This window comes from Eutrigla gurnardus (genome assembly GCF_963514095.1).
Source record: "Eutrigla gurnardus genome assembly, chromosome: 15".
NCBI lineage: Eukaryota > Metazoa > Chordata > Actinopteri > Perciformes > Triglidae > Eutrigla > Eutrigla gurnardus.
In genome coordinates, this window is record NC_139938.1 from 2,430,769 (window position 1) to 2,458,050 (window position 27,282).

The 27,282-nt window shown below is 43.0% G+C and overlaps 1 protein-coding gene across 5 annotated transcripts; it reads right to left on the reverse strand.

Moving 5' to 3' along the window:
* Positions 1-295: 295 nt before the first annotated feature.
* Positions 296-26,989, reverse strand: LOC311026224 (connector enhancer of kinase suppressor of ras 2-like). 5 transcript variants are annotated; one of them, XM_084029627.1, is made up of 22 exons: positions 26,860-26,989; positions 22,992-23,155; positions 20,000-20,202; positions 18,776-18,863; positions 17,408-17,449; positions 17,192-17,311; positions 14,787-14,846; positions 14,570-14,638; positions 11,631-11,777; positions 10,139-10,272; positions 9,606-9,808; positions 9,346-9,435; positions 8,405-8,595; positions 8,256-8,304; positions 7,983-8,161; positions 7,826-7,899; positions 6,333-6,404; positions 6,050-6,117; positions 5,141-5,241; positions 4,567-5,056; positions 1,528-1,727; positions 296-1,441 (listed from the first exon to the last, which is right to left on the reverse strand). In XM_084029627.1, exons 1-22 carry the CDS (start codon positions 26,921-26,923, stop codon positions 1,394-1,396), a joined length of 2,856 nt encoding a protein of 951 aa, XP_083885753.1. In that variant the 5' UTR covers positions 26,924-26,989; the 3' UTR covers positions 296-1,393. The 5 variants fall into 5 exon arrangements, with proteins under 5 accessions (XP_083885753.1, XP_083885752.1, XP_083885751.1 ...); XM_084029626.1 differs by having other exon boundaries at positions 10,139-10,257; positions 18,776-18,881; XM_084029625.1 differs by having other exon boundaries at positions 18,776-18,881.
* Between the last annotated feature and the right edge of the window lie 293 nt (positions 26,990-27,282).

The window sequence follows — 27,282 nt, forward strand, 5'->3', positions numbered from 1 at the left end:
GGTAAAAATGTTGTAGATCATTACGTCTGTGTCTGGAGGGAACCTTGCATCACAGCACCGCTGTAGTTCTCCACTGTTTTAAACACCTTTCTGCATCTCAAACCAGCAGGATCACGTATTTCTGTAAATACTTACAGTGTCCTATGTTGATCCTCCACTTTGTTTCCTTTGTGAAAAATATGAGAAAGCCTTCATATACACTCAGTGCATGGTTATTATATTTGAATACTTTTATCATCCCCAGAGTCAATCAAAAATGCGTGTTTTGAGACAAAACATGTGTCTTACTTACGTGTGCCCTTGCCATACTTTATTCAATAAAAAAAGTAATGTAGCTACAATATGGCACACATATGTGCAATGTCAGTCAATTTCCAATGGCATGGTCATGTGTTTTAGTCATACAAAGCATGCTTGTACATTAAACACTTAATAAATACAGGTATTCTTCTTAAACACTTAAAAAAATCAACTTCTGCAATTTTCAGGGGCAAATTGTAAAATAAGTCTTAAAAACACAATGCGGTGGAGGAAAGGGGGGCGACACCAGTTTTCTCCAGACCAAACCCACTTGGAAATACAAAACTGTTTTACAAACAATTAGGTAGACGGCATGCATACAAAAATAGACAACTATTCTGATCGTTCCTTTGTAATTTACAATACTAGCTCATTATTGCCAAGCGTATATTTGTGCTCCTGTTTTGAGGAATAGCTTGCTTTCTTCATCTCCCCTCTTTCTCTCTTGGAAAAGTACATCGTACATTCACAATCACTGAGGCACAGCACTTGATTTACAATTTGTATAAGTACCCCAAAACATTGTGCAGTCACTGTTGTTGTAGCAATGTAATATTAAATATGCATGTATGCTTAACACCCTGTACACTCATAGAACAAAACATACCCTTTAAAATCATACACACATGCATAACAAAATGTCGTGTACATCCAGAACAGCCGACTCCCGTCAGACATCACTGAGCGGCTGTACACAACTCCAGCATAATAATCAAAACAGAAGCGAGGGGAGGCGGCCATGCATGCGAGCGATGAATCACAAAGCTCTCCGACGCGTCTTCGACATGGACACAAAGTGCTTATTTGCCAGTCATAAACCCTGTTATTATTATCGTATGGATCTTTTTCTTTTCTTTTTCTTGCCTTTTGTAGGAGCCCTCATCTTTGAAAAGGGAGAGAGACAGAGTTGTTGTGCTCCTGCACGGTGAGTGAGGTTGAAGGAGCAAAAAGAAAAGGAGGAGGAGATGTAGAGGCGAGCAGGTAAAGGGAGGTTTTTGGAGCCTTTCATCTCCAGCAGAAGGAATGCCGGCAGTGTGAGGCACAGGCAGAGGCGATACGTTTGAGGTTTAAGTAACAACCAGATCCTCACAGTCTACCCTAAGAAACCCAATGACCGGTTTGTGTCTTGAAGAGGGACATTCTGTAAGGAAGCGGTGGCAGTTAGCAATAAACCAATATATATATAATCACGTATACGTAGGGCGAGACAGATGCTCAGCTTGTTACCTTGAGTGAGCTGTGGAGGATCCGGAGGCGATGCAGCTTGTCATTGAGCAGAGGGTCGTTGACACGGCGGACGAATGAGCGCTTGTACTCCAGGCGGCCGGCTGATCTGTGGTCAGCCGAGGTGGACAGGCTGGTCTGCTCCAGAGCCCGGTACAAGTCCCCCAGAGAGTCCGCCTGCATCCTGCAGTCTCGTCCGTGGCCTGGCAAGACAAACAAGCGATCATCAGCAAGGATTTTACATGAAACTGTAATCAAGGAGGAGATTTTCCACCTAAATACAAGTAAACCGACCTGCATACTGACTCCTGAATGACCTCCTTTTTAAAAACTGAACAAACGCACTTCAGAAATCTAAACTTGAACAAAACCATCTATGCAGTGACTGTTAGAGAGCGTAGCTGTGACTGCAGCCTCTCTGCCCACACATTCACACAGGCTGAGAGACGCGACCTGCCGGGTGTGAAATGGCAGAGAGCCGAAGCTGCAGGGAGTCAAACACACAGCGAGTTGACAGCGAGGTCAGTGGGATATATCTCCAGTAACCGGCACATTTGTCTGGAAAGAAATGTAATTGTTGACTTTTTCCAAATGCAAATGTTAATGCTGTCGGTCACAAATATAACAGTATCCATCCCAGTTTGTTTTAATGAATATTCTATTATAAGTAAAGTCCTGCATTGAAAATGGTATATAAATGTGAGTAAGTATATCAGGTAAACATTTTTTTTATATAAAAGTATAATCAATGCAGAAAAAGGCCATCTGTGATCTTTAGATCATTAATACTCATGTATTAATATGTGAGCTGCATTTTTGCTTTTGTAGTTATCTGAGGTGTAATATTTCACTTTTTTTTATAGGGCTTCAATTTGGATTAATTAATCTGCTGAAAAGAAAATAGTTCAAAACGCTTTCAAGTGACACCTTCCATTGGCTTTTGTCTGATCCCTAAATCTATTTTACTGTAATTTAAGACTAGAAAAGGCATCAAATTCTCACTTTTGAGAAGTTTTAAGTTTTTAATTTAAGTTTTTCAGTTAATAAATCAGTTTAAAATGTCTGCTCTAATTTTATGATGTTTGGTAATTTAATGATCATAATTCATATTTTATAAGCTCTTCATATGTTTTGTACAATCATCATTGGTAAAGTAACCAGAAAATACATCTGCAAATAAATGCAATGGAGTAAAAGTATAATATTTCCCTCTGAATTGGAACTAATAGGAGTAAGAAGCATAACATGGAAATACTCAAGTAGGAATTTACTACTAAAGTACTTGTACTTGAGTAAATGTGTGGTTGTAAAATGTAAAACCTCAACTATCTGCAAATAAATATATGGGTTTTTGTAATTGAAGCGCCCTTTTAATTTAATTCCTGTTGAAATAATCTCAACACAGCGAGACTCAAACTGCCTAAAAAGGCAATGAAAATACACTTTTTAAAATGAACATAAAACAGTTTTAAACATCATATTAAAGGCCTTTCTAATATGATCATTTTTCTTTTTTGCACACACTATACTATACAAAACACTGGTGCACAGCTGCTACTTACATCATTCTAATACTACCGTTTACATACACTGCCCTCTGTTGGCATGATACTAACACTACACCAGTGCTCTGAATCTGATAGTCGTCGCTCTACTTTATTTCGTTTTGGAAGCAGGATGGTACACTCTGAAGCGCTGGGGCTTTATTTCCGCCTGTTTTGTGTTTTTCTTCTTTTTCTTGTCTTTACAGGCGGTGGTGGAGCGAGTGAACGGTAGAGCGATAGATAAATGAGGACAAGAAGCAAAGACCCTGAGGGGAGTTTCTTTTTTCCTGTTCACAATTCAACATTAACATGGGCTGAAAAGATTCCTCCTCGTTCAACATTCAAACACTGCCGAGAGGCACAATGACATCTCGATCGAGGGAGAGGGAGAGAGAGAGAAGACAAAGAGTGAGTGAGTGTGTGAGAGAGGAGTGGACTGCCCAGATAAATCACTATCAAATAAGACATAAAATTCATCTCACTTAGACAACTGCCCTGGAGGTCTTCGTGGGACGGCCAATGGGCTGGCTCCAGATCCAATCCAATAAAGCTATAATAGCAAGTACCGGTATTCAACCTCTGACATTTGCTGGCTCTGACTGTCTGTTAGCAGCTTCAGTAGAATAACTGACGACAAATAAGCACATTTGCTGAACACTAAACTGAGGAGAAGGCAGATCTGCATATAACAGTGAGGATTTGGAGATTTCGGGAGATCTACGTTATATTGTTAGGTGTTTGACGCCTTGCTCTCCTCTCATGGTCAACTGCTGTGGTTCCCAACCGTATAACCCCCCGGCCCTGTCGGATGAGCTCAAGTCCTTCATCGACACCGAACCTCCTGCACCACATGGACGTGAACTGATTTTGAACTGGCTGTTATTTAACACTGTGTTTCATGTTAAAATGGATGTTGTTATGCTCACTTGCAAACCAGATTTCATGCAGCTTAAGTGGAGCATGTTGTGTTACGATGCTACAAGCGACTGAGCTTGATGGGAAGCATGCACTGTGCAGTTGGTTGATAATAAACATCAGCTAATTTGTAATCCTATGTATGTTTATATCAACATGTGGATGCATGTTTTTACCAAATCCTTATTTCAACCTTTTTAATTTAGCTTGAGCTACTTCAGGTTCTCTCCACGTCTCCCATGCGTCTGCAGGAGTTCCTTCTAGGCTACATGTACACTCAAATGAATGGTCATCAATACAAGAGTGACGTTGCAACTAATAATCATTTTTGAAATTTGTCTGTTTTTTTTTGTTTTGTTTTTTTGCAATTAATCAATGTAACCTGTATCCTGAAATATGTCCATCACTATTACCCAAAATGTGACTGAAATGTATCATTAAATATCATATAATATGATTTGATTAGTTGATGATGCAATAAAGTGGATTCTCAAACCGTGTTCTAATTATTTAATTAATTCTAAAGGTCTATGCTCGTGGTTCATGTAAAACGATGGGAAGCACAGATGGTGGTGTGTCTGACCGCTGCCTCTGGCCCGGTCCAGCTGGTAGTGATGAGGCTCCCTCTGATCTGATGCAGCGGCGGAGGCAGCCAAGATAGCGTGGAGCCCGCTGTCCCTGGGTAGCGTGAAGCTGCGGGGTTTCCCTCCCGCGTCTGAGTCGATGCTGGACCTGAGGGGAAGAGGCAGGGCTCTGTACTGTTCTTGCAGCAGACTGCGCTGCGCTGGCAGGGTGGACTGCCTGCGGTACTCCATCGCCAGTTGGTCTCTGTCCTCCGACAGCAGGGTCTCCTCCACCGGAAACGTCTGGAGGTAGTGCATCCTCGCGTTGCTCTCCATCTGGTCCTGCCATGAGTTTCGGTGGCCGCTCATCTTCTGCAGGGAGGAGACGCCGTTGTTGCTGCCGCCGCTGCCGTCCTGAGACTCGGAGTGAAAGTCGTCGTGAGAGGAACGGGACTGGAACGTGTCGGAGGAGGAGAGGTGGCCGCGTTTCGGTTCCAGGTAGGGACTCACCTAAACCCCCAAAACAGTTAGCAAGTAACAAAAAGAGAAGTTTGCCACATATTTATCTCCTAAAGTACATGTTGGCAGACTCACCGAGGCTGCTCTCGGGTAGGTGTCATAAGGTGGTGGTGGACTGTCCTGTTTGGGCATCGAGGGCATCTCCATGTCCTCGTGATCGCTCTCGCTCCAGTAATCTGTCACAGACCAACAGACTGTGTCATGTTTCTAATATTATAGCAGAATCCCAGACAAGCTCTGTAAATGCAGTGCAATGCAAATAAAACCTCCAAAACTGTACAATTTATGACAGGTTTAGCTTCTGAACCGCTGCATCAGGCCAGAATGATGAGCTCTGCCCATGAATGGGTGTCGTGACCGGTGGAGCTGCAGTGTGGGGTGTAGCTGTGACGTTAGTTCAGGTCTGACGACTGTTGAGGCTGAATATGGAGACGGATGAATCATGAGAACTTCCTGTTAAGTCGTCTGGAGGTGTTGAGCGTCTAATTTAGCAACTGGTCCAGGAAGGAAGAAGTCCCCCCCCCCCCCCCCCCCCCCCCCTCAGCATGAAACCAAACGACAAACCTAATCTCATCCGCCCACTTTCGCAAGGTTCCTACGTAGGCTCCCTCTAAAAAGTGTAAGAGTAGGTTACATCAGTTCCTGTCCATTTGTGAGAAGCCAAAAAAGAGCGGAATAAGAAAATAAGAAAAAAAGATGCCTTCAGCTCTTAAAATTAGCATTTATATTCAGCACAAAGCAGAAATGCTTGAATCAGAAGTGATGTGGAAGTGAAACCGGAGAGAAGAATGTGTTGCATTTAAAAAATACATTCAAGTAGAATGTGGATGTATTTATTGAATCCTCATGTTTGTGGCATGTTTAGATGAAGGTGATGTGGAACAAAATAATGATGCATGTGTTCATCAATACTTATATTTGAATACTCATGGTGTTTCATAAACGTGTTGACCAGCACAGCGAACACTCTGTGTCGGAGCTCACCTTGATCCTGGCGAATCTTCTCCTGCTCAGAGAAGCCAGCCACCGCCATACTGAGACGACTCAGCCACCTGTGGGTGGGGGAGGGGGGGGGGGGGGGGGGGAGGATAACGGTCATGTGTGTCGCCCTGTTTGACCAATCACCTTCCAGAACTCTTCTGCTCCAGGAGAGTGGTGTCCCCGGTGGGGATATAAATATAGCAGGGAATATATATACATATGAATGTGGTTGCAGATGTGGGGGGGGGGGGGTTACAGCACGCCTATCACAGTCTCATTAACTCACCGGGACATGTCGTCTACATTTTCCGCTGCAAAGTAGAAGGTCTTTATCTTCGGATGGCAAGCCTTGAAAGCGCTGAAAGGGAAGCGAGGGAATATTTAGCACAACGTTTAGCGTACATTACCATATGAATACAGAAGACGGCCGCGGTAAACAGGCACGCAGACGCACACACGGTAATTCAAAGTGACACAGGAACAGCAGGACTTTGCATCACAGGATAAACTGCTTATTTTCAGGAGCCGTTTGTGAGGTTTTGTGTGTGCAAACACAAAACCCAGGAGCAGAGCTGGTGATGAAACACAATAGACTCATCATGATTCTCAAAATATCTGACTTTACTGCCATTTAACCCATTAGTGAACAACAAACCCATTCAATTTGCTGTTTGCCAAAGTAACCTGTATAAAGTAGCATATTCATTATCTGAACTGTCTGTGTGGGATTTGTGTGAAAGTGAAACTTCAATTTGGCTTCACTTAATCAAATGTAAATAAAATCAAATAGTAACTAGTGGTGCTGTAAAGATCTAAATATTTGTGGGGTTTTATCCCTTAAAAACTTCTAAATATACAAGCTTTAAAATATTTTTTTCTTCTTTTTTTTTTTTTACCTAAGTAAGTAGTAGCGCTATGGATCTGTTTTCCTATGAGGGGTCCCTATTTTGTTTGTATCGTGCACACTGAAGTTAAAATACCTAAAAATCATCTTTGGAAATGTTTTATGGAGGACGGATTTAACACATTTGTTCGAGCTCAGGGATACAAACAATGTGTTTTCACATGTAACCCTCAGTGCAAACATATATTCGGTTTGTTTGGCACCTTCAAATTTAACGAGTACACAGCCAGAGAAGGGAGTTATGCACCGTTTTCCCATGCGGCCAATGTATTCTCATTTTCTCAAGATCAAAAAGGTATTGTCTTTGCTACAAATCAAGTCTCAGTCCTTCATCTACAACAACCTCTCCGTTTTACTAAACTGTCTCCATCAACACTCACACTCATCATACATACTGCCCTGGGTCGAAACATTACATGCGTCTTAGAATTGGTTATCACTAATAAAATACCTTCGCTGCTTAATCTACTTCAGTTTGTATTCATAATCTCAGATTAAATTAAGATCCTATACAAAATGACGATAAAGAAATAAATGTTTGCATGTGGTGTCCTGCTGTCAGCATACTAACGTGCACTGTGTGACTGCATATCGTTGCCTCTGTAAATCGTTTCACACGGGCTAAATGATTCAATATATATGCTGGTGTTTTTCCTGCCAAGAACCAATTTGCAGAAGGTAACCTCTGCACTGATAATACATTTGTAGGATTGTATCTTAACGTGACACATGTAGTCTCGCAGCTTTGTGAATTGTATTCAATACATTTGTTTGTCTTTTGTTTTTGTTGTTTTTTACAATTTTGAGGCTAAACTGAAAACAATGCAAATCCAAGAGGCGTTATCCTCGTTGTCCAGGTGAAAATGAGTACTCACTACTTCCGTCTGCATTCAGTGGCGCGATCGATCTTGAACTCTGGGAGGCTGACGAAGCCCTCCGCCTTCTCATCCTGTGATGAGAAAAGCAGCGTTAAACCAAAGTGCCACATCGTGGATGAAGACCTAAGGCTGTGAGTTGCTCTACTGCGTTCACCTCCTCGTTCATGTACCAGTACAGGCATGTGCCTTTCAGGATGAACCAGTACTTCTTCCACTTCTGTGAAAAATAGGTTTTAGCGTCCTTCTTTTTCCAGAGCCAGCCCTCGCAGTCGCCCTGACCCAAGTCTCTGCAGGAAATACGGCGTTTGCTGATTGAAGACATGGGACTTGCAGCTGCAGGCGGAGGCAGGAAGCAGGACAGAGAGGGAGGTTGTCAGAAAACACCTGCTTGTTTGGGTTTGAGTACATGTGAGTGTACCGCTCTCACCTTTGCTCTTCTTCTTTGACCTTGACATCAGCGAGGATCGTTCAAACACCTGCAAAGTAAGCATGAAAGAGGACATGAGTAGGATCCCTCTGCTGCTACGCTGGCTTACAACACACACATTTGATTTTGGCAGACATAAAGGGACTGACGTGGTAGAGGGAGGTGGAGTCAGAGCTGGATGTGGACAGGGAGACTTCCATCTGGAGGGCGGGGACCAGCGTGTAATGGGTGGGGCTGGCGCCGCGCTCGGCCTTCCTCCTGTTCTGACTCAGGCTGCGTCCCAGCAGGAACTCTTCCCCCGGGGTTTTATCTTCACTCGCAAAACGCAGCAGGGAATTCTCTGCGGCGACACAACAGAGGCAAAATCATGCCAACACGCACTTTAAAAATAATTGAAATACTAAATGCATGTACAGTTCCACTGAATGTTTCTGGATTACATTTTGCATAAATATAAACAAGATAAAAATGTAATCTGTAAGGCCACTCTGCTTCTCTGAGATCAGTGAATGCTGACGTTTCAGAAGACTACCTACAAACGAAGGCTGTTGTCAGGCAGGAGCCCTCAGAACTTCCAAATATTGTCTTTTGTAGATAAATATAGCACCAATCACTCTTTTTTTAAAGCCCAAAGGAGCAACATACTGTATCACCAACATCCCTAGTGGAAACTAACGCGTCGCCCAAGTCTTTCTTTGATACTGAAATAAAGCAACTCAGTCTCCTCCCACTCCATTTACCAGCGAGCACCACAGTCGCCAACAAAATGTGAAAATCTCAGCATATATCTCTGCAGTTGCCAAAGCAACAGTGTACTTTTTATATCCAAACAGAGAGAAACAGCAAAAGCTGAGAGCAGGAAAGAGAGCGTTAAAGAAAAGGAGCAGTGATAGATGGTGAACACATGGAGGAGATAGAGGCACGGACTGATATCCAGCATGTCATCAGGTTTGACAGGCCGGCTCATCCTTCTACTCTTTGGCTCGCAGATCTGAGCGGGTGAGGATATTATGAGATAACCGCCCACTCACCTCAGCTCCCTCTCCCTGTCTCCCTCCTTTTTCCCTCTCTCCCACTGCCTCCCACTCACCTCTCCTGCTCTCTCTCTTCAGCTTGGCCAGGTCTTCACTGTCTCCCACCCAGTTGTATTCCACAGGCATAGAGATGGGCCTGAGCCTGCCTGGAGCAAGGAGGCGCGGGGAAACGTCAATATCACACAGCGGCCCACACGCACATCAAAACAGCTGCAGACGTCTCAAAAGCATCTCGAAAGCATGCAGGCGTCACATTCGGGAGCTCTCGGCTCTCACGATTACAGCAGTAAGTCTTCAGACGAGGCTGAGGTCTTACCATAGGTGGGCGTGCTCCCCCGGCGCACCGATGACACCTCTTGGTTTTGGTCGTACTCGTAACAGTACAGTATAGCATCTTCCTCCACCAGAGGAAACTGCTGCCGACACTCCTGGTCCAGGTAGGAGTTTGGAGACTCAGATCCCTCGGCGACGTGGACGTCCGATTGCGGGTCGTCGCCCGACAGGCTTCCCTTGTCATCTCTGTGGGAACAGAAAGCAGGAAGTACCTTTAATGTCAAGGAAGAGCTGGACTTATATGAGAGGGAAGAAGTAGAAGGCCTTTCCCTCTTACAAATCTAACATGTTTACATGTTTTATGTGTTTACATCCAGCCACAGTAGCTGTCTTCTTCTTCACTGCCTTTGTTGTGGCATTGATATACGAGTGTGCTCACTTGAATGTACGTGACATCATCAAAAACGGGCTCCCAAAACAAAACATTGCTCCACAACACTATTAGTGGTCAAAAACTCCACAGAGTACCTTTAGGTAAAGGCAGAACTACAGGTGAGCCGTTATATGTGAGTTTACCTGGGGGTGTAGGGTTCGGCTGGAGGAGGAGGGATGTAGAGGTCCTGCAGGGCACAACTGCTCCGCCTGGATGGCGTACTTAAAGTGCTGGTGGGCGTGGCCACACTGCTGCTGGGGCTCTGAGGGAAGATTGGCTGTGAGTGAGTGAGAGTGTGTGTGTGTGTGTGTGTGTGTGTGTGTGTGTGTGTGTGTGTGTGTGTGTGTGTGTGTGTGTGTGTGGAGCATGTGTGAAAGAGAGAGAGACAGGCAGACAGGGAGAGAGAGAGAGAGGAACAGTTACAGAGATTGACACATAGAAAATGTGGAGTTCACGGCAGTCCAGTCAGTTAGTCAGGCAGGGACCATTTGTTGGGTTCAGGCGGCACCGCTGAGCATCTCAACCGTGAAATGAGCAGCCTACTGTACGTTTCTGGTGCTCCAGTTCTAACGAGTGCACGCAAGAAGACGGCTTGCTCTGCAGTCTCCTCGTCCCTCTCATTCAGGTCAAGGGAAATCTGGTCACAGCCTACATAGTCTTTAAACAATGCAGAGAGATTGCTCCTTGTGTATTCATGACGCCTTCATAACCAAACAGTTATCTAATGTATTTTGAATCACCTTGTCACGTCCATCAGATCATAACTTGCCTGTGTTGTAGCGATAAAATATGGACCTCCAAAAAACACTTGAGAGCTTATTCATTGGTTATTACATGACTAATTTGTCACTGCTCCAACGATGCTAATATGCTGCAGAACTCACTTATATCCGTGATGTAATATCGGGATCCATCATGAGACCGTTATGTGTGTCAGGGCTATCACAGGGCTTCCACAGCACGATGTTCTCTTCAATAACTTAACCGACTACCTTGTTGATTTAATCAGATTTCAGGGCCGAAAACATTTTTTCTCTCCCCCCTGATCTGTCCTTAAAAATGCCAGAAGGAGCGCAGATTGGATTTAGGTGGAGAAGAAGAATGAGGATGTGATGTGAAGGGGGAGGAGGCTGAGCAGGACTGTGCTTCGGGGCCTCGGGGGGGATGAAAACATTTTCTCTGGCCTAGGACTCAAAGAAAAGGCTGGGCTACATTAACACACATCCCTCTCATTTCCACCCATTCTGGCTCAGGCACACGGCCTGAAAGTGGGGCTGCTCTGGCCCGTTTAGGACAACAGATGCCACCGAGGGCTGGAATGTCAACTTGTGAATGAATGATGCTGGACCACCAACCAATGAGCAGCACATTGTGGGACATAGAGGAGGTGGAGGCATTAAAAAATACATTGCTGGATCTATTACTGGATCGTGTGTATTAGTGGATACACTCGTGCTACTTTAATTTAACCCCATCCTCACTTTGTGCTCTTATATTTTGGTCGTTAATGGGGGTCTGGTGTCCAGAGTCTATGCAGTCTTGTTTTGAAACGGACAGATGCACAGAGATATACACACACAGAAATACACATGAAGACACAAACATATCTGTGGAGGACGAAAGCAGCCGACACACCTGCAGAGCCAACGGCTTCCATCTCATGTTCTTGAGCAGAGCAGGGGTGGATGTGAGGGTGCTCTGTGGGCGTTTCTTCAGCGTCAGGGTGACACCTGCAGGGTCCCCACGCAGCAGGTTCACCAAGTTCTTCAGCTGCCAGCCCACCTAGCACACAACAGCAGCGTGACGAGAGCTTCCTCAACACAAAGGCATCCCCATGACTCACCACCAGAAATAATAATGTTTCAATCTGAGCATCTAGAATAGGGATTCATGAACATGTCACATTTAAAAGTCTCCTTCAGACGTGATTTGGATTACTTTTTTTTATTATTATTATCTATATTATTATTGGCTTGTTTTAATGTGTTTTTTTTCTCCAATGCTTTTAATGTTTTATGTAAAGCACTTTGAATTGCCCTGTTGTTGAAAGGTGCTATACAAATAAAATTGCCTTGCCTTGCGTTGCATTCCCTCTGCCTAACCCAGTTATTATTCCGGTCGTTATTTTAATAAAACACGTTGAGGCTGATGGTTGGAAAGTGCGGCGTGAGGTTCACGTTGATGAAGATGTTTAAATGTGAAAGTTTGATGCCAAAGGGCATCCTGCACACCTCCCCTGATATCAATCAGCGGTCGCTGTCATGATGTGGAAAGCCCTGATGTTGTGTGTTGTGAACAGATGCAAGCCTTGTAAATAGTCTTTAACCCAGTTCTGATGACATCTGGCACCAAAAAAACAAAAAACAGCTTGCCCGGAGAAACACAGACTGTAGCTGAACCAAATCTGCCAGGTCCAGTTTGGGGAGGAAGGATCCTCTCTTGCTTGGCTGACTGCAGCGAGTTTCAGTACATCCTGTGTATTCCAAGCAGCCTGAGCAACCAGGCACTGACCTAGCAATCGCTTTGTTCCAAGTTTTCACCTTGACAGCCACTACACAGAAACTCTTCACACAGCGCATTACAAAGACACTTTTACACTCCAAAGCCTTCTTTATTCTGTGATAAAAAAGATTGTTTTCCTGCGTCTGGCCCAAAATATGTGTTTATTTAAAGCAGTCAAACCCATGATTAATATATAAATATTAATATATATTTAAGGGCTTTTATTAGAGCACCCGGTCCACTACCAAGGACTACATGCAGCGTCCACTGTGCCGGGTCGACTACCTCCTGCTTTAAGTCGTTTCTCATAAACCGTCACACAACTGCATTCTTCTTTCTGTTTCATTTCCTCTGACGGATTCTTGTCACACTCTTCAGTGTGAATTTACTGTCCTTTTTATGTGTCTGAAGCCTTCCCCATTTACTGACCTGCAGCAGAAATCTATCAAATCTATTCTTGCTGCCTTGAGTTATTTATGTCTGACATTAATGTCTTTTTTTTTTTTTACATCCTTTCAATCTCGTCCTTGATAGCACCAAATCATTTCCCTTTTTTTTTTTGCTTATTCTGCGTGTGTTGCTCTTTCAAAGTCTCAAATGCAAATATTTTTTCCACCAAACTTTCCATCAGTTGGTGCACCTGCTTTGCCTTTGCTACGCCTGCTTCTCCTGGAAAAGGATGTTAAAATCTTACTGCTGAACTTCTGCCAACTGCTTTAATTAGAGATCCCTGAAGTGTTCCTTTATCTCTTCTTCTTATTTGTTTTTTTTAATCGTGGTGCTTGTTCTACAGTCTCTCAGGCCTGAAAATGTTTTCCTTGCTTTACTGTTAAGACACTTCTCTCTGGTTTCTGACGTTCTTGTGAGAAGAGGAATAGAAACGGACACATCTAGTTCAATGTTTCTCCAAAGCCTTCATCACTCCTTCATGGCTAATGCGTGTTCATGAATAATCAACCACCATGGATTTGTTCTTAACTATGGGCCACATTAAATTAAACGTATTAATCAGTGTTTAAGCTGGTTGTGGCTGTCATTGTGAGTGACAGTGCAGTTTTTCCATCACCCACTTAAGCTGTCGGGTTCACTCAGCTGCTGCTCATTCCGGCTACAGCCACGTTTCCTTCACCACCACCTCCCCAGCATCCAACCATGTATTCCATACAGTGTACTAACAATATACAGTCAACAAAACAAGCATTGATCTGTCATAAAGGGGCTGTTCTCATACACATGTGTAAATCTTTTGGTTCCCCACACGGAGCTTGCACCGACGCCTCCCTGCTCTCGCTTCCTGGCAGCTTTTAAACTCGACTTCACAGTGAGATAAAAGAGCCTCGACACCAAAATCAACTCTGTATTTGCAATTATTCTCTATGAAAAAACAAAACAAATGGATGCATTCAGTGGGTGAGTTGACTGACTGAAATGAACCTGACTGGAGCTGTGTAATTATCATACATCTTGCTGTTGCACACGCACACACACACACACACACACACACACACACACACACACACACACACACAGCAATTATTTTAGACAAAAGGGTGCTATATTTAAATTGTGCACCGTTGGATGTTTTTTTATTTCATTTCCAGTGGATTTACACAATGCTATGAGCAACAGCAACGGACCGTTTTTTTGTAAAGCTGTATCTCTTGCAAAAAGCAGCGAAAGGCCAATGATATCGGCTGCTTAGTGCTCTGGTCAGGTTGAAGTTGGGGCGCCCTGTTGGCAACCACCATGATTGGCAACATCCCCATCCAAAGACCTCTGTGTCACATTGTTCCCCATTCCTCTTTCCTTTATAGTCTTGTTATCTTTTCACTGAGTCTCTTAGAATTATAAAAAAACAAATTAAAATAGAAGTTGGGAGACAGTTGTCCCTCTCTAGCAGGTGAAATATTATATATTATATATATTAAGCAAATCACATACTTCCTCACGCAGGTATTACTTGTTGTACAAACAAGCATATGAATGAAACAGATATTTGCATAAACAATCTGCAAATTCAAATGAACATAACAAAATAAAAAACCCTGCATAAAACAAGCCAGCGATCTTACCACTGTCTGGTGATTGACCTGAATGACTTCATCTCCAGCATGGATTTTCTTACAGCGGTCAGCCAGGGACTGATGGACAGACAGAGAGGCGGAGTCAGTCACTGTAGTAACAGAGCTGTGACACCACCATGAGTGGCTCCACATTACACTACAAGTGAATGAGCAATGAGGCCAAGATCTCCAACAAAAGGTGAAACACAAAGAGGCTCGTACTCACTCCTTCTGTTGTCCCGGTGATTACATGCAAACCGTCATATGTAGATTTGATGTACATGCCCTGTGGGGAGATAGCAGGAATACCAACATAAGGCTCTTTTAACACAATGCATCCTGACTCAGCCACACAGTCGGTGAACAGACCCGTCACTGGATATTTAATCTGCTCGTAGTGCAAACTGGGTAGGAGTTTGGATTTATCGTTCTTCAGCAGCAGTGAAAGATGGAAGTGTTTTTCATATTGAGGCTGGATTTGCCTGATCAGACAATTGTTAAAATGACTACAGGAAGGACTTTAAATATGTACTTCTCAATGTCATGTGCTGAGCCTCCACTCAAATGCTCCATCAAGAAGATTGCATCAAACATGGAGGATTATTATTTATCTACAAATACCATTCGTCTGTTGCAGCTAAAACTCTGTTTAGTTTTCACTGAACGGGGTCTAAAGGGCATTACAAAGACATCTACACACAAACACACAACCCAGACACACAGATGTGCATGGGTACACACACACACACACACACACACACAGAAGCAGCATGCCAGTCTTCAAGATGAGTGTAAGAGGTTTATTTTTAGGCCACTTGGCCCACTGTTGTGTTCAGGTTTTACTGAACGGATGAGAGAACCTCCATGCCCCCCTGCTAGCCGTGGCGTGGGGGTGGGGATTTTATTGTGGCCCCAAGCAAGGCGCTCGTGCCTGAGTGTAGGTCAGTGCGAAGATGGAGTCCAACCGAGTGCGGTTGGTTATACAGTGGCGGCATAAATAAGTGTCCTCTCAGGTCTACCGACAGTTTCTCAACAAAGGAAGTGCTGAGACAGCCATTCTGTTATATCAGCTGCAGATTTAAGCATTTTCTCAATTCAACATGGACAACATGTTCTTTTCATGTTGCTTTTTAATCAGCTGACTCATGTGCCCACAAGCTCAGCAGAACCCAGTTTAGGGACAGCTGCAGCGAGCTCCGTTAGATCCTGGACCACACAGCAGCCAGTGTTTGGGTTTCACTTCATTCCATTAGAAACGTGAAATGATACCTGCATACTCTGGGTCACCAGTTTTAACTGGGTGACAGTGTTTTACTGCACGTTTTCAATGCTGTGTGCTTCACAAACTCAGTTCACCTACAAACGCATTGTGGTTAAGATACCTTATATATATGGATATTTTATATCTCGCAAAATAGACAATATAAGTTTATGCATGACTTAATACCATGAATGAGCAAATTGTTTTTTTTAATTAAAGCAACCCTTTAAGTAAAGTAGGTGTGTGCTTGGTCCCTTCATGGTCCCAAAACACATACAGAGTAAAGAAAGTCAAATGGGAATATATAACTGCAAAAAACAAATCAGGAAAGGTGAGCATAAGTGATAGAGCAAGTGAAAAAGCTTCTTTTTTGCAGTGAGTGAGATACATGCTGCAAGATTATTTGCACATGCCATATAAATCAATAAGTCAATGTACTGCCAGAAGTCATGCTGTGGCCGTTTCTATAATTAGTCATTAATTAGATTTCACTATCATCCAGTATTAGTAGTTTTGTACTTTACTTTTTTGGTAGCTTTTTCCTGTGTTATTTCATCAAACCTGGAAAACAATTTTAACAATCTTGATATTTTCAGAGTATTAACCATACAAATGTAATGGAAATGGATATTGAAAGCTTGTTTATGGGCAGGTGCCACATGTGTAGTGGGCTTGTATGCATGGTACACATTGTTGAGTCTGTGCAGTGTGATGCCGTTGACTTCATTATCTATGAGGCTAACTTTGAGTAACCTTTCAAGTCCTAGGCTGCTTAATGACATGCATGCTGTAAGGCCAAAAGAGGCGCTACGCAATGACATTTTCTCCATGGTCTTCATTTGTTACATAGAAACTACCCGTGTACCAAATAGGGCACGCTACATTTTACAAGCCATGAAAAAGGTAGATGCAGTTTAGTATTCATTATTTCTTAATCGTCTATGTGGAAACTAATGTATTTCATACAAACAGCGCACACTGCAATTAAGAGGCAGGAAGGAAACTATAAATACATTTCTTAGTATTCATTCCATTGTGTCTTTCTTTTCCTCATGTGGAAACTAAAAGTAGGCTTCACAGTGAAAAAAGATATTACTCAGAAAGATCCAGCTATTATGTTGACTTCTGAAGTCATAAGCCAGTTCTTATATATAGTATATCACCATCTTACAATCCATACAAAAACCCAAACTATATATGTTTTAATCTTAATTACTGCCTAGTTGCTCAGTTATTTCATTTCCTATTATATCAATATTGCCATGTTGCTGTTTAGGTCTTTCTTGCAGTTACACAGTAATGAAGCAGCCTATAATTTACATATGACAAACAAATGAGCGTGGTTCGTCTGAGAGGTCTGAGAGTCTCACCAGTCCTTCAGTGGATTTTATGTTGGCTAGCTGCACAACCTCCAAATGTGCAGCCTGGGACACCATGGGATCCGAGGACAGGGAGATGATGTGGTCGCACACTTCTGACAGCGTTTTACACTGGGGAGGAGACATTCGGGATGAGGACAACCTTAAAGTGTGCGCATCATGGCTTAATTGTACATTCAATCCAGTGTGATGAAGTCGGCAGCTCACCACATGCAGGATTTTGTTTTCCGTCTCGTACACGGAGCAGTCCTGGGGAACATTCAGAGAGCACTGTTACCTCAAGAGAACGTGTCAAAATGGAGTTATTATAGGCATTTCTGATGTAGGTGGATATAAGCAAAAACCGAGCAGCTTGGCACCTATAACCCCCAACACTCCCACACAGGCATGCACAAACACAAAACAAATGAATCACCACTGCGGAGGCATGTCTCTCTCTCTCTCTCTCTCTCTCTCTCTCTCTCTCTCTCTCTCTCTCTCTCTCTCTCTCTCTCTCTCTCTCTCTGTCTTCCTCTCTCGGCCTTCAGCGCTCTCCCAATCGCCTTCTTTCACGCCCACCTTCAATTTTTCCCACTTACATTTTTCTCTCAACATATAAACATCTTCCTCCTGAGAGTCAATCCTCAAACCCATCAAGCTTCACTTCTCTCATTATTTACTGATCTTTCTGGCTCACATGGGACGGTTGTGCTCGTCGTCATGTACAGGCCAAACACAAACACAGCGATGTTCAAATCTAATCCGTGATCAATTCCTAACATTTCATGGGCTCTGCAGTGGCTTCAGTTCTGAAAATAACTGGAGGTGAATGAGACGATGCTTTAAATGACAGCCTATCTGATGAAAAGCACTGACAATTGTAATTTACTACAACATTTTATGCATAAACAGAATTAATTTTTCATTCTCATATCAGCGATTGGCTCACCTGAAGTATTATGTGAAGTTAATAATTTAAAGACGTTTTAACAGTTTGTTCTACTTCATGTTTTCAGTAAACCTTTAATTTTACTCGTGTTAATGTGTGTAAATATAGGAGCTGTTTTAAGGTATTAGAAGCTCTAGATGGATGTATCTAACAAAACACAATTTTAAAACCATATGCACATATACTGTGTGTGTATATATATATAAATATCATGTACAGATGTTTCTCACACTATTAAATATATTTCAAAACATCTGGACACTTTACATTTACATTTACATTTACATTTAGGTCATTTAGCAGACGCTTTTGTCCAAAGCGACTTACAATAAGTACATTTGTCAAAAGAAGGAAACAAGGAAACCACAACGAATCATTGCCGATAAAGTAAGAGCTAAAAGTAGAACAAGTGTTAGGTCCTCATCTGAGTAAACTAGTAGTTCAAGAGCAACAGTGCTACGATCAGAGTGCTATAGGTAAGGGTGTTTTTTTTTTTTTTTTTTTCTTTACAACTAAGACAAAGTAATACATGGCATCACTATAATAATCTCATGTAGGGGATCAGGTTAATATTGTCTATCGGATCTCAAATCTAAAAATGTAAAATATTAACCAGGCTTGAATATTATATTACGCTATTTATTTACCTGTTGTACAATTGTAGTGAGCTCAAGACACAGCTGGATCACGTTGTTTCTGGTCACGGAGTAATCTGCCACCGCAGCAAACGGAGACCTGAAAAAGAAGGAGCACCTGGAATGAACCATTAGATCATTCTTCCTTTGAGATTAGATCATTGGTAAATCTGTGGGAACATCTACAGACACACAGTGGTGTACATCAGCGCACAAACACACACACACACACACACACACACACACACACGCACGCACACACACACGCACACGCACGCACACACACACACACACACACACACACACGCACGCACGCACGCACGCACACACACACAGCCTTATGTTAGAGTTTTTAGTTGAGATGTCTAAAACAACATTAAGGGGTTAGAATACATATAGTATATAAACACAAATATGAGCTGACACTAAGTTTTTTTTCCATTATGTCTTAAAAACAGCTTATAAATCACTGATTTTAATATCTACATATCTTCTCTGTACTCCAGAGTCTCATTTAATCGGCAACTTGCAATGTTGTCGACAATGACGCATTCAAACATGAGAATGAAACGCGAGATATTGAATTTTAATTAGAATAGATGCTGTGGATTATGACAGCCAATATGAGAAAAGAAACAGCAATCCACTTTTGTGATTTCTGTTGAATGCTGGCTGCTTTGAACTTCCAAATTCATCAAACACACACACACACACACACACACACACACACGGATGCAAATGCACACATTGGCACAATCCCAGAGAGAAGCAAAGGGATAAAGCGACGTATAAATAGACTCGCTCAGTGTCTGTTTTGCCACCCTGTCAACGTCTACTTATATAAGGCCTTTACTCATCTTTTCTTGTTATCGACGTAACATTAAAAACAAAACCGGTCTCTATGGGGTAAAAAAGAAACTACAATTCCCAAAAAGCACTACATGATCCAGTGCATGATGTCAAATAATTAAGATGCATCTAAAAAAAATGTTTAAATAGCCTGTAATATCAAACCTAAATTGAAAACATACGAATGCATCCGAGATTAACTTTCAGGGCTTTCAGTCAAAGTGGTGCAAAATCTGAGACTATTAGTCAAAAGTAGTGCTACTACTGTTAATCCCGACCTTCAAACCTACTGGGAAAACCTTGTGCCTGAATGCATCTGAGTGTGTACATGAACATGGTTTTTAACATGATTAATGTATTCCAGCTGCGTCTTTTTGCAAATCTCACCTGTCCAGCCAGGCCAGCAGGCTTTTGGCTGCGGCGATCAGGTCCACCACGGAGGTGAGGAAGTCGTTGGGCAGCTTATGGGTGGCTCGGCCGTCGTAGTGGCCGCTGCGCCGCCGGCCTGTGATGAAGTTCTGCAGGTTCTTGGCAGATGCGTTGAGTTTATGAGAAAGAGTCTTCAGATTCTCCGTCTCCAGCCCGTAATTCTAGAGCAGAGAGAGGAGAGTAAACTCACTCTGTTTGACCAGTTTGTCAGTGTTTGTTGTAACCGTGATGCCTTCCAAGAACGTCTCCAGTGTGGAAAGAAACCAATTGTTGTTGTGGCATAAAAAGACCACTGACAGAGGAGCCCACCTTGTTACACTACAGACGCTGCAAGGAACACAAAGAGGAACACCGCTGACCCCTCCATCCCCTCCATCTGTCACGTTGCATGTCGAGGGACGGCAGAGCGCTCATTACTCCGGCGAGCGGCACGTGGAGGCCCCTGGGTGTCTGTCACGTCGGAGTTTCTTGGGAGGGGAGAGCGCCGCAGGAGGGCCACTAATCATATTCAATACAGCCGTGCCTGAGAGACTTAAAACTAAATCCCAGTTACATAAGGAGCTTTGGGGCTGAAGCAAGGCCCCCCGTGCAGCAATGCAGGATGGGAGCACTTTAGATTCAGATTGCATCTGTGACCTCAGTCCGCTAAATCTCCATCCAGTCTCTCGCTGTGTCTCTAGGGCGAACACGTACCCACGTCATCTCTATTCCCCTCCCTCGCCTTCATTATGCCTCTCATACGTCCTTTACGTCTACTCCTTTTCTACTTCCTCAGTCTGACTCTTCACCTTTAACAACACAGGTGTGAGTCATAGCAGAGCAGCAGATTGGTTATTAATATGAATCAGTAATGACGCCAGTGCTTACTTTGTGATCAGTGTACATTTTTAAAAAAGTCTGAAAGCTTCTGAAAAGGTCTGAAAAGAAGGAATTAAAGCATATAAAGAAATGATTCAGCAGGGTATCAGAGATGGATGACATGCCTACAACCAATTTAAAATATTCCCCAAATACAAAAGACAGCTTTACATTTGCATTTACAGTAACTTGATTACATCTCACTTAATTGAACATATTTTAAATCTGTATAATGAATTAGAAGTTAAATTATAATAGAGAAAAACAGCAGATCCTTGTATCATTATTATTGTTATTCATGCAATTATTATAAACAATTTATTTATAGTCACATTAGGCTGAGAACAATTAAGTAACACAACCTTATTTTATGAAGTTTTATGTCGCAAAAAATGTGTTGACAAAATCATCTGCAGATAAGTCGATAATTAAAATACATGTTAGTTAATTAATTTCATTTGAGTTAATAACCCTAGTGACATGACATGAATTTTGACTAACAAACACCTAAATTAATTAACAAAACTCCCAAACTATTAACAAGCTTAACACAACATAAACATTAAAATTGGAAAAACTATGACTGAAAAGCTTCCCCGTGATACTGTAAATATAGGGCAATAATAAATTGAATATGCTGCATATTTTTAGTATTTTTAAAAATTAGGATTTTAAAGCAGTATATAATCATAGTCAAGTGTAAAGGGGATGTTGTTTGGAAAAAGCTCTCCTCTCGGAAAATAAAAATATGATATTCTTTGAGCAAATCATGTGTTTTCAAGTAAATGTAGTGTTTATTCTATCAGAAACTACTGTGCTTCACTAGAGAAAGAGACTGTCCAGAACAGGAAGTTACATCAGCGTTGGTTATCTCATATCATTGTGTTCCTGCTGACCTGAATCACAAGGTATCACAGGTCTGAGGTCGCTAGAGACACGTAGAGTCTTACAATCTCAATCAATCTGAAGCTTTCAGGCTTCAGAGTAGCCCGATCATCACAGTAATCCTTAAAACGGCTGTAAGATTAGGCCGGATGATATTTTGACCATTATCATCTCTGGTAGATTTGCTGTGAGGTCGGAAAAATGAGGCCAAAAGCATTTCCCCAATCAAATTTCACCTATTCCTGAAATCCTTTATTCCCAACTTTAAAGGTCCCATATTATGAAAAACAGGTTTTCTCTGGTCTCTACACCTATAAACTGATCTTCCCTGAGCCTGTCAACTCCCAGAATGAAGAAAACAAGCGACTCCTGCATGGTCTCTGCAGCCCCCCCACTGGTACAACGGCGCTCCTACAGGCTGTTCAGATTCAGCTCCTGTTGTTACGTAACGAAGGGAGTCATTTGCATAGGCCGAACTCCTCTGATGATAGGAGATATCCGAGAGGGGGCATTCATCACCGAGATGAAGTTCGGTGTGTCCTGCGGTGAGACAGCAGTGAGATAGTGGTGTTTCACAATGTCGTCGCTCACAGCTAGACACGCAGATTGCTCCTTGTAAAAGGATCTGTCCCAACCATATGGGACCCAGCAACTTCACCTGAGCCACATAGGTGAGCCATAGTGATACATCCATGTAAACATTGGCGCATGCTACCGCTAGCATCCTGTCTCTCTCCGAGTAGGCGATGGCAGACAGAGCTCATTAGCATTTAAAGGTGCAGGCACAGAAACGGCCTGTTCTCAGCAGAGCTCATTTGAGCAACTTTTAGACAGCTGAAATTCAGGACCATGGATGGGTTTGGGGCAATGAATATCGAATACAGTGTTGTTGGACCTCTGACAGCTGTGTGAAATTGATGAAAAACAGTGTAATATGGGACCTTTAACTGATTAACAGAATTCATGGATGAAAGTTGCAAAATACAGCTAAACACCATCACTACCAGTTGAAATCTTAGATTTCCAAAATGGCTAAGCAATCTTATTTTTTAGTTTGACAACACCACATTTTTGGGGTTAATCCATTGAATTTGTAAATGATTTGAAAGCTGAGGCAGCACCGAATGCACAAGAGAAACTCCATCCAACAGCATCCTGGACTCACTGAGGTGTCAGTGGGAAGACAGTGTGGGAAGCTTGGACTCACCAGTGCACAAAGTAAGTCCACAGCCTCCAGTATGAGCTCCTGGTGGCCAATTCGGGACACTCCCAGATCCTCCAGCTCCTGGTGGGTGATACGCAGCAGCTGGTCCCCCCCTACTTTCTCCCTCTCGAAGGTCTTGATGTACTGCTGCAGGCAGTCGTCCAGGCCTGGGGGATTCACACAGGACGACAGGAAAACTTCAGCACAGCTTGAGAACGTGAAATGTTTGTTTGCTGGCAGCATCAGACTGATTAATTATGAAACCTCCATTTGCATTATGAGTTCTAATAAGGCTCAATTTGGCTTTTCTTGCCAGAATATGTGCTGTACGTCTGTAATGTGTGAGCACAGGTTGGATTTGGTTGTCTTAAGTGTGAAACAGTCAGTGTCATGCAAGAAATCTGACAGATTCCTCCTCCTCAACAGTCCAGAGGTGCTGTATCGGCTTGGGAAAAAAAGAAAGAAGAAGCTTTCAACTAAGGAAGTGGGCTTGGTGTCTGTGCTCAGCTTGTGTTCCATCTCTCACTGCTGCAGCAGGTGTAAAGTCTTACCGTGACGCAGTATATGAGGTGTAGCAGACTAAAACAAACTGATCCTGCATCTGCTGTCTCTATTTTTACGTTAAATCAATGTTTTCTAAGGCCTTAATGATGTTGAAACCAAATAGATGGTGTGCTGGTATCAATACATTTGGATTTGACATTTGAGGGTCTTGACTTTTTCCAGAATTCATCCATGTAATTATTTTCTCAAACAATCGTTTGGTCTATAAAACACCAAACAGTAGTGGGAGATGTCCAGCATCACTTCCAAAGTTACATCTTCAAATGACTTCTATTATCCATCAGTTCAACAACATTCATTTCACTATCATAGAAGATAAAGACAAGAAGCAAATATTGATATTTGAGAGGTTTTTTGGTTAAAAAAAGCTTCTGAGTCATTTTCTGGCAATTGAAAAAAATCAATGAAATGACTAATCACATGAACACCAATTCATTTATATACGTATATACAATATATCATAGCAGAATGTCACCAGAAAAGTGCTCTGAATGCTAACTGGCTATCCTTTTACCCTCTTCCATACAGAGAAAGTAGCCTTTGTGAGGCTTTTTCTATACACTCGGTCTGTTTTCATCTTCTCTGTGTGACACACACACACACACACTTTGCTCATCTCGTGTTCTCGTCGCTGTGGACCAATCACATACATGCGTCTCTGGGCCTGAACCTGATCAAGCATTCTGATCAGGTTCAGCTGGCAGCTCAACGGCGGAGGGGACACATAGGGAGTTTCATGGTTTTGCATGAAACTTAAAGGCTTAACTAATCGGCCTCTTTACCAAGTTAATTGAGACTCATTATGTCAATGAAGTATTCCCCACGTTGCCATAGAAACCATGAGGCAGGGATTTTGGTAGTGATTCTAGACTAAGTAAAGAAATACGTGGGGAGGAGATGGTGCTTTCCAGAACGTGATGGAAACAAGAGACATAGCAGTCTGCTGAGTTCACGAAGATTCCTTCAACGCTCCCATGGGATTTTACATTTTTAATATAGTATTGTAAAGCCTCATATAGCACAATATTGATACTTATGATTGAAATGGAAGAGTGAAGACACAGCGTAATGCTAAACTTTCAAACTGAAATGCCATATCTTGTCTCATACTTGTCCTCTTCGGACTGTTGCATCATGGGAAAGAAAAGCCCCTCTAGATATACTCTGATACTGATTGCAAGTCTGAGATTGTAATCTCTGCTACGTCGATGCCATGTGCGGGTCAGATTATGAGGCACGCTGTGGAGAAATTAAAAAGCGCAGCGCTGACACATCGTGATCTCCATTCTAGATAATCCACTGGTAATGTGAGGTAAGAGAGATATCCATGTCTGCTCCACATTGTTCAAATGGATTTCTGTTAATCTGACGTGTCATTGATCGCTGACAGCGGCGTCCAGCGTGAAAGAGAAAGAAAAACATAAAACTGATATACTTCACAAAACATGAATTATGTTAATGCTGCTGCTAGGAAGAGCAAAAAGATTATACTAAGCCGACATTAAATCTGTTTCTCAAAACACACACACGATTCATAAAAACAATACCGGCACTCTGCATGTGTTCACACAGACACCACGCACTTGTTTTAGGAACTCGTTTTGAGGCAAAGCTGGAATTCTTCTCTCTTTTGTGACAGGAATCTCTTCTTCAAAGCGGCTTTGTCACAGCTGGGAATAGGGCGTCTTCCTCACACAAAACCCTAGCGGGGGGCGGAGAGCGGGATTGTGGGAAGGTCACGGGGTGCCCCTATTTGGCCTCCAGTGACATCACGGAGCAGTATGCTAATAAAAGGAGCGCTAAGGACAAAACGCTGCCAATCCTCAGGAGCTGAGAATGAATGTGAGACGAGAATGAACCCCCCCGCTTTCCGTTTGCTCTCCCTGAGTGTCTCTCTGTGTCCCTCACTTTAAATTACCATTACCGGGCTCTGGGCACAGAATCGTCTCTGCTCCACTTGTCAGATGTGGGACACCGAAGGGCCCTCCCTCATAGCCAATCTCCACTCCTCGCTCCCTCTATATCTCACTCGTGCTACCAGTTTATTTACAGATCACCTCGGATCTCATTTGAATTGTTGTGGCCTATCAGTCTTTGCTTTTGTCAACACCACGTCGCCGCTGTGTCTCCTTTGTTTGGTAGAAATCCCCCATGAAGCTTTACTGAGCCAGCACACTCACCAAAAAACACCCCGTTTAAAAAGCATTCAGGTATTTGTAATAATACACAACTTGTACTCATGAGAGGTCTCATCCTCGCCATCGTAATATGTCTGACCCAGCACAAAAAGGCCCAGAGGCTAAGACTTATGACTAAGAGAGAGTGTGTGTGTGTGTGTGTGTGTGTGTGTGTGTGTGTGTGTGTGTGTGTGTGTGTGTGTGTGTGTGTGTGTTTCATGTGGAGCATCTCTGAAGGGCTCCGACACGTGAGCACGTGGCTCTGCAAAACAACACGCATTACTGAAACAAGTCATGTATTACCAGATAAGTGCAGAGCTGGAGAGCATCCTCCCACTGAGGTATTGTTTGGACCAACAATGCTTTTGTAATTGGACGGTAACAGAGCACCATAGCGGCACTTTGTGATGCAAAAACAATCAGCAAGCAGCAAATCTGTGGCGTTCTCTGTGCCCTGACATTGTCCTGGTAGGCTCGCGAGGGCCGTCTGAGTCTTGGGCAGACAAATGTCACATCACACACCAAATGTTAGCGATGAATGCATTTGAACAGAACATGACTTTCTCTCTTGGGCAGCAGTGAACTTCATACTGGATAACACACTGTATTTAAACATGAAGAGCTCAATAGAGACTTGAAAACATCTGTGGATCAACACCTGGCACAGATGGCTGTATACGGGCTGACATAGTGGAGCTGCTGTGGGTGTTATTCCACACATATATAGGCTAAACCTTGGCCAATAACTTTAAATACAGATTCTGACCCCAGATCCGTAGAAGGGCTATAACTCGTGTAATGACTGGATCTCCGTTATGTCCCCCAGGCTCCAGGCGAGGCAATACAAACGCTGCAGGACACAATAGAGCTTTTAATCCGTTTTGTGCCGTTTGAATGTGTTGGGCTCTGGAGAACATGCTGCTCTGAAAGGACGAGTCGTCTCCACATTATAACAGCCTGGAAAATCGATCAAATGGCTGTAATTAAACGCCTTTAGCTGGAGGACGAGGCACAAACCCTCCCCCCGAGGATCAGCAGGTGTTTTGTTCTCTTCTGGAATCTGAGTGTCTGTGATGAAATGCGTCTACATCAACATTATCGGAGATAGGACTTTATATGTGAAGCCTTACCTTTCATCCAGTCAACCACTTGGCCGGAGCTCCACTTGCTCACAGGCTCCATAATCAGTGCCATGCTAGAAGTTTGTCTTCTTCACGCTTGACAAAAGAAAAAAAACACCCCCAACAAACCCAACCCTCCCCCCTACAAAAATGGAAATAAAGGAATCAAATGGGAAATTAAAAAGATGAAATTAAAGGGGTGGCTTAAGTCTTCTCTGTCGGGTTCGAGGTGTTGACAAACAAAACGAGGTAAGGTCCAGAAACGTCTCTTTGCAGCCCGGTGCACTCGCACATTCCCGAGCCGTGGGAGAGAGGGAGAGGGGGGGAGCGAGAGAGAGAGAGAGAGAGAGAGAGAGAGAGAGAGAGAGAGAGAGAGAGAGAGAGAGAGAGAGAGAGAGCGCTCTTTTACTTGTCATGCATGTCAGGCTCGGC

What these genes read in the sequence shown, in the direction of transcription:
- LOC311026224 (XM_084029625.1), bottom strand. Translation starts at nt 26,923, where the DNA reads ATGGCACTGATTATGGAGCCTGTGAGCAAGTGGAGCTCCGGCCAAGTG. An exon ending in AGGTCAATCACCAGACAGTG is followed by an intron (nt 11,778 to 14,569) that starts GTAAGATCGCTG and finishes GTTGTGTGCTAG; the next exon opens with GTGGGCTGGCAGCTGAAGAA. An exon ending in GAAGAGAGAGAGCAGGAGAG is followed by an intron (nt 8,596 to 9,345) that starts GTGAGTGGGAGG and finishes GTGTCGCCGCAG; the next exon opens with AGAATTCCCTGCTGCGTTTT.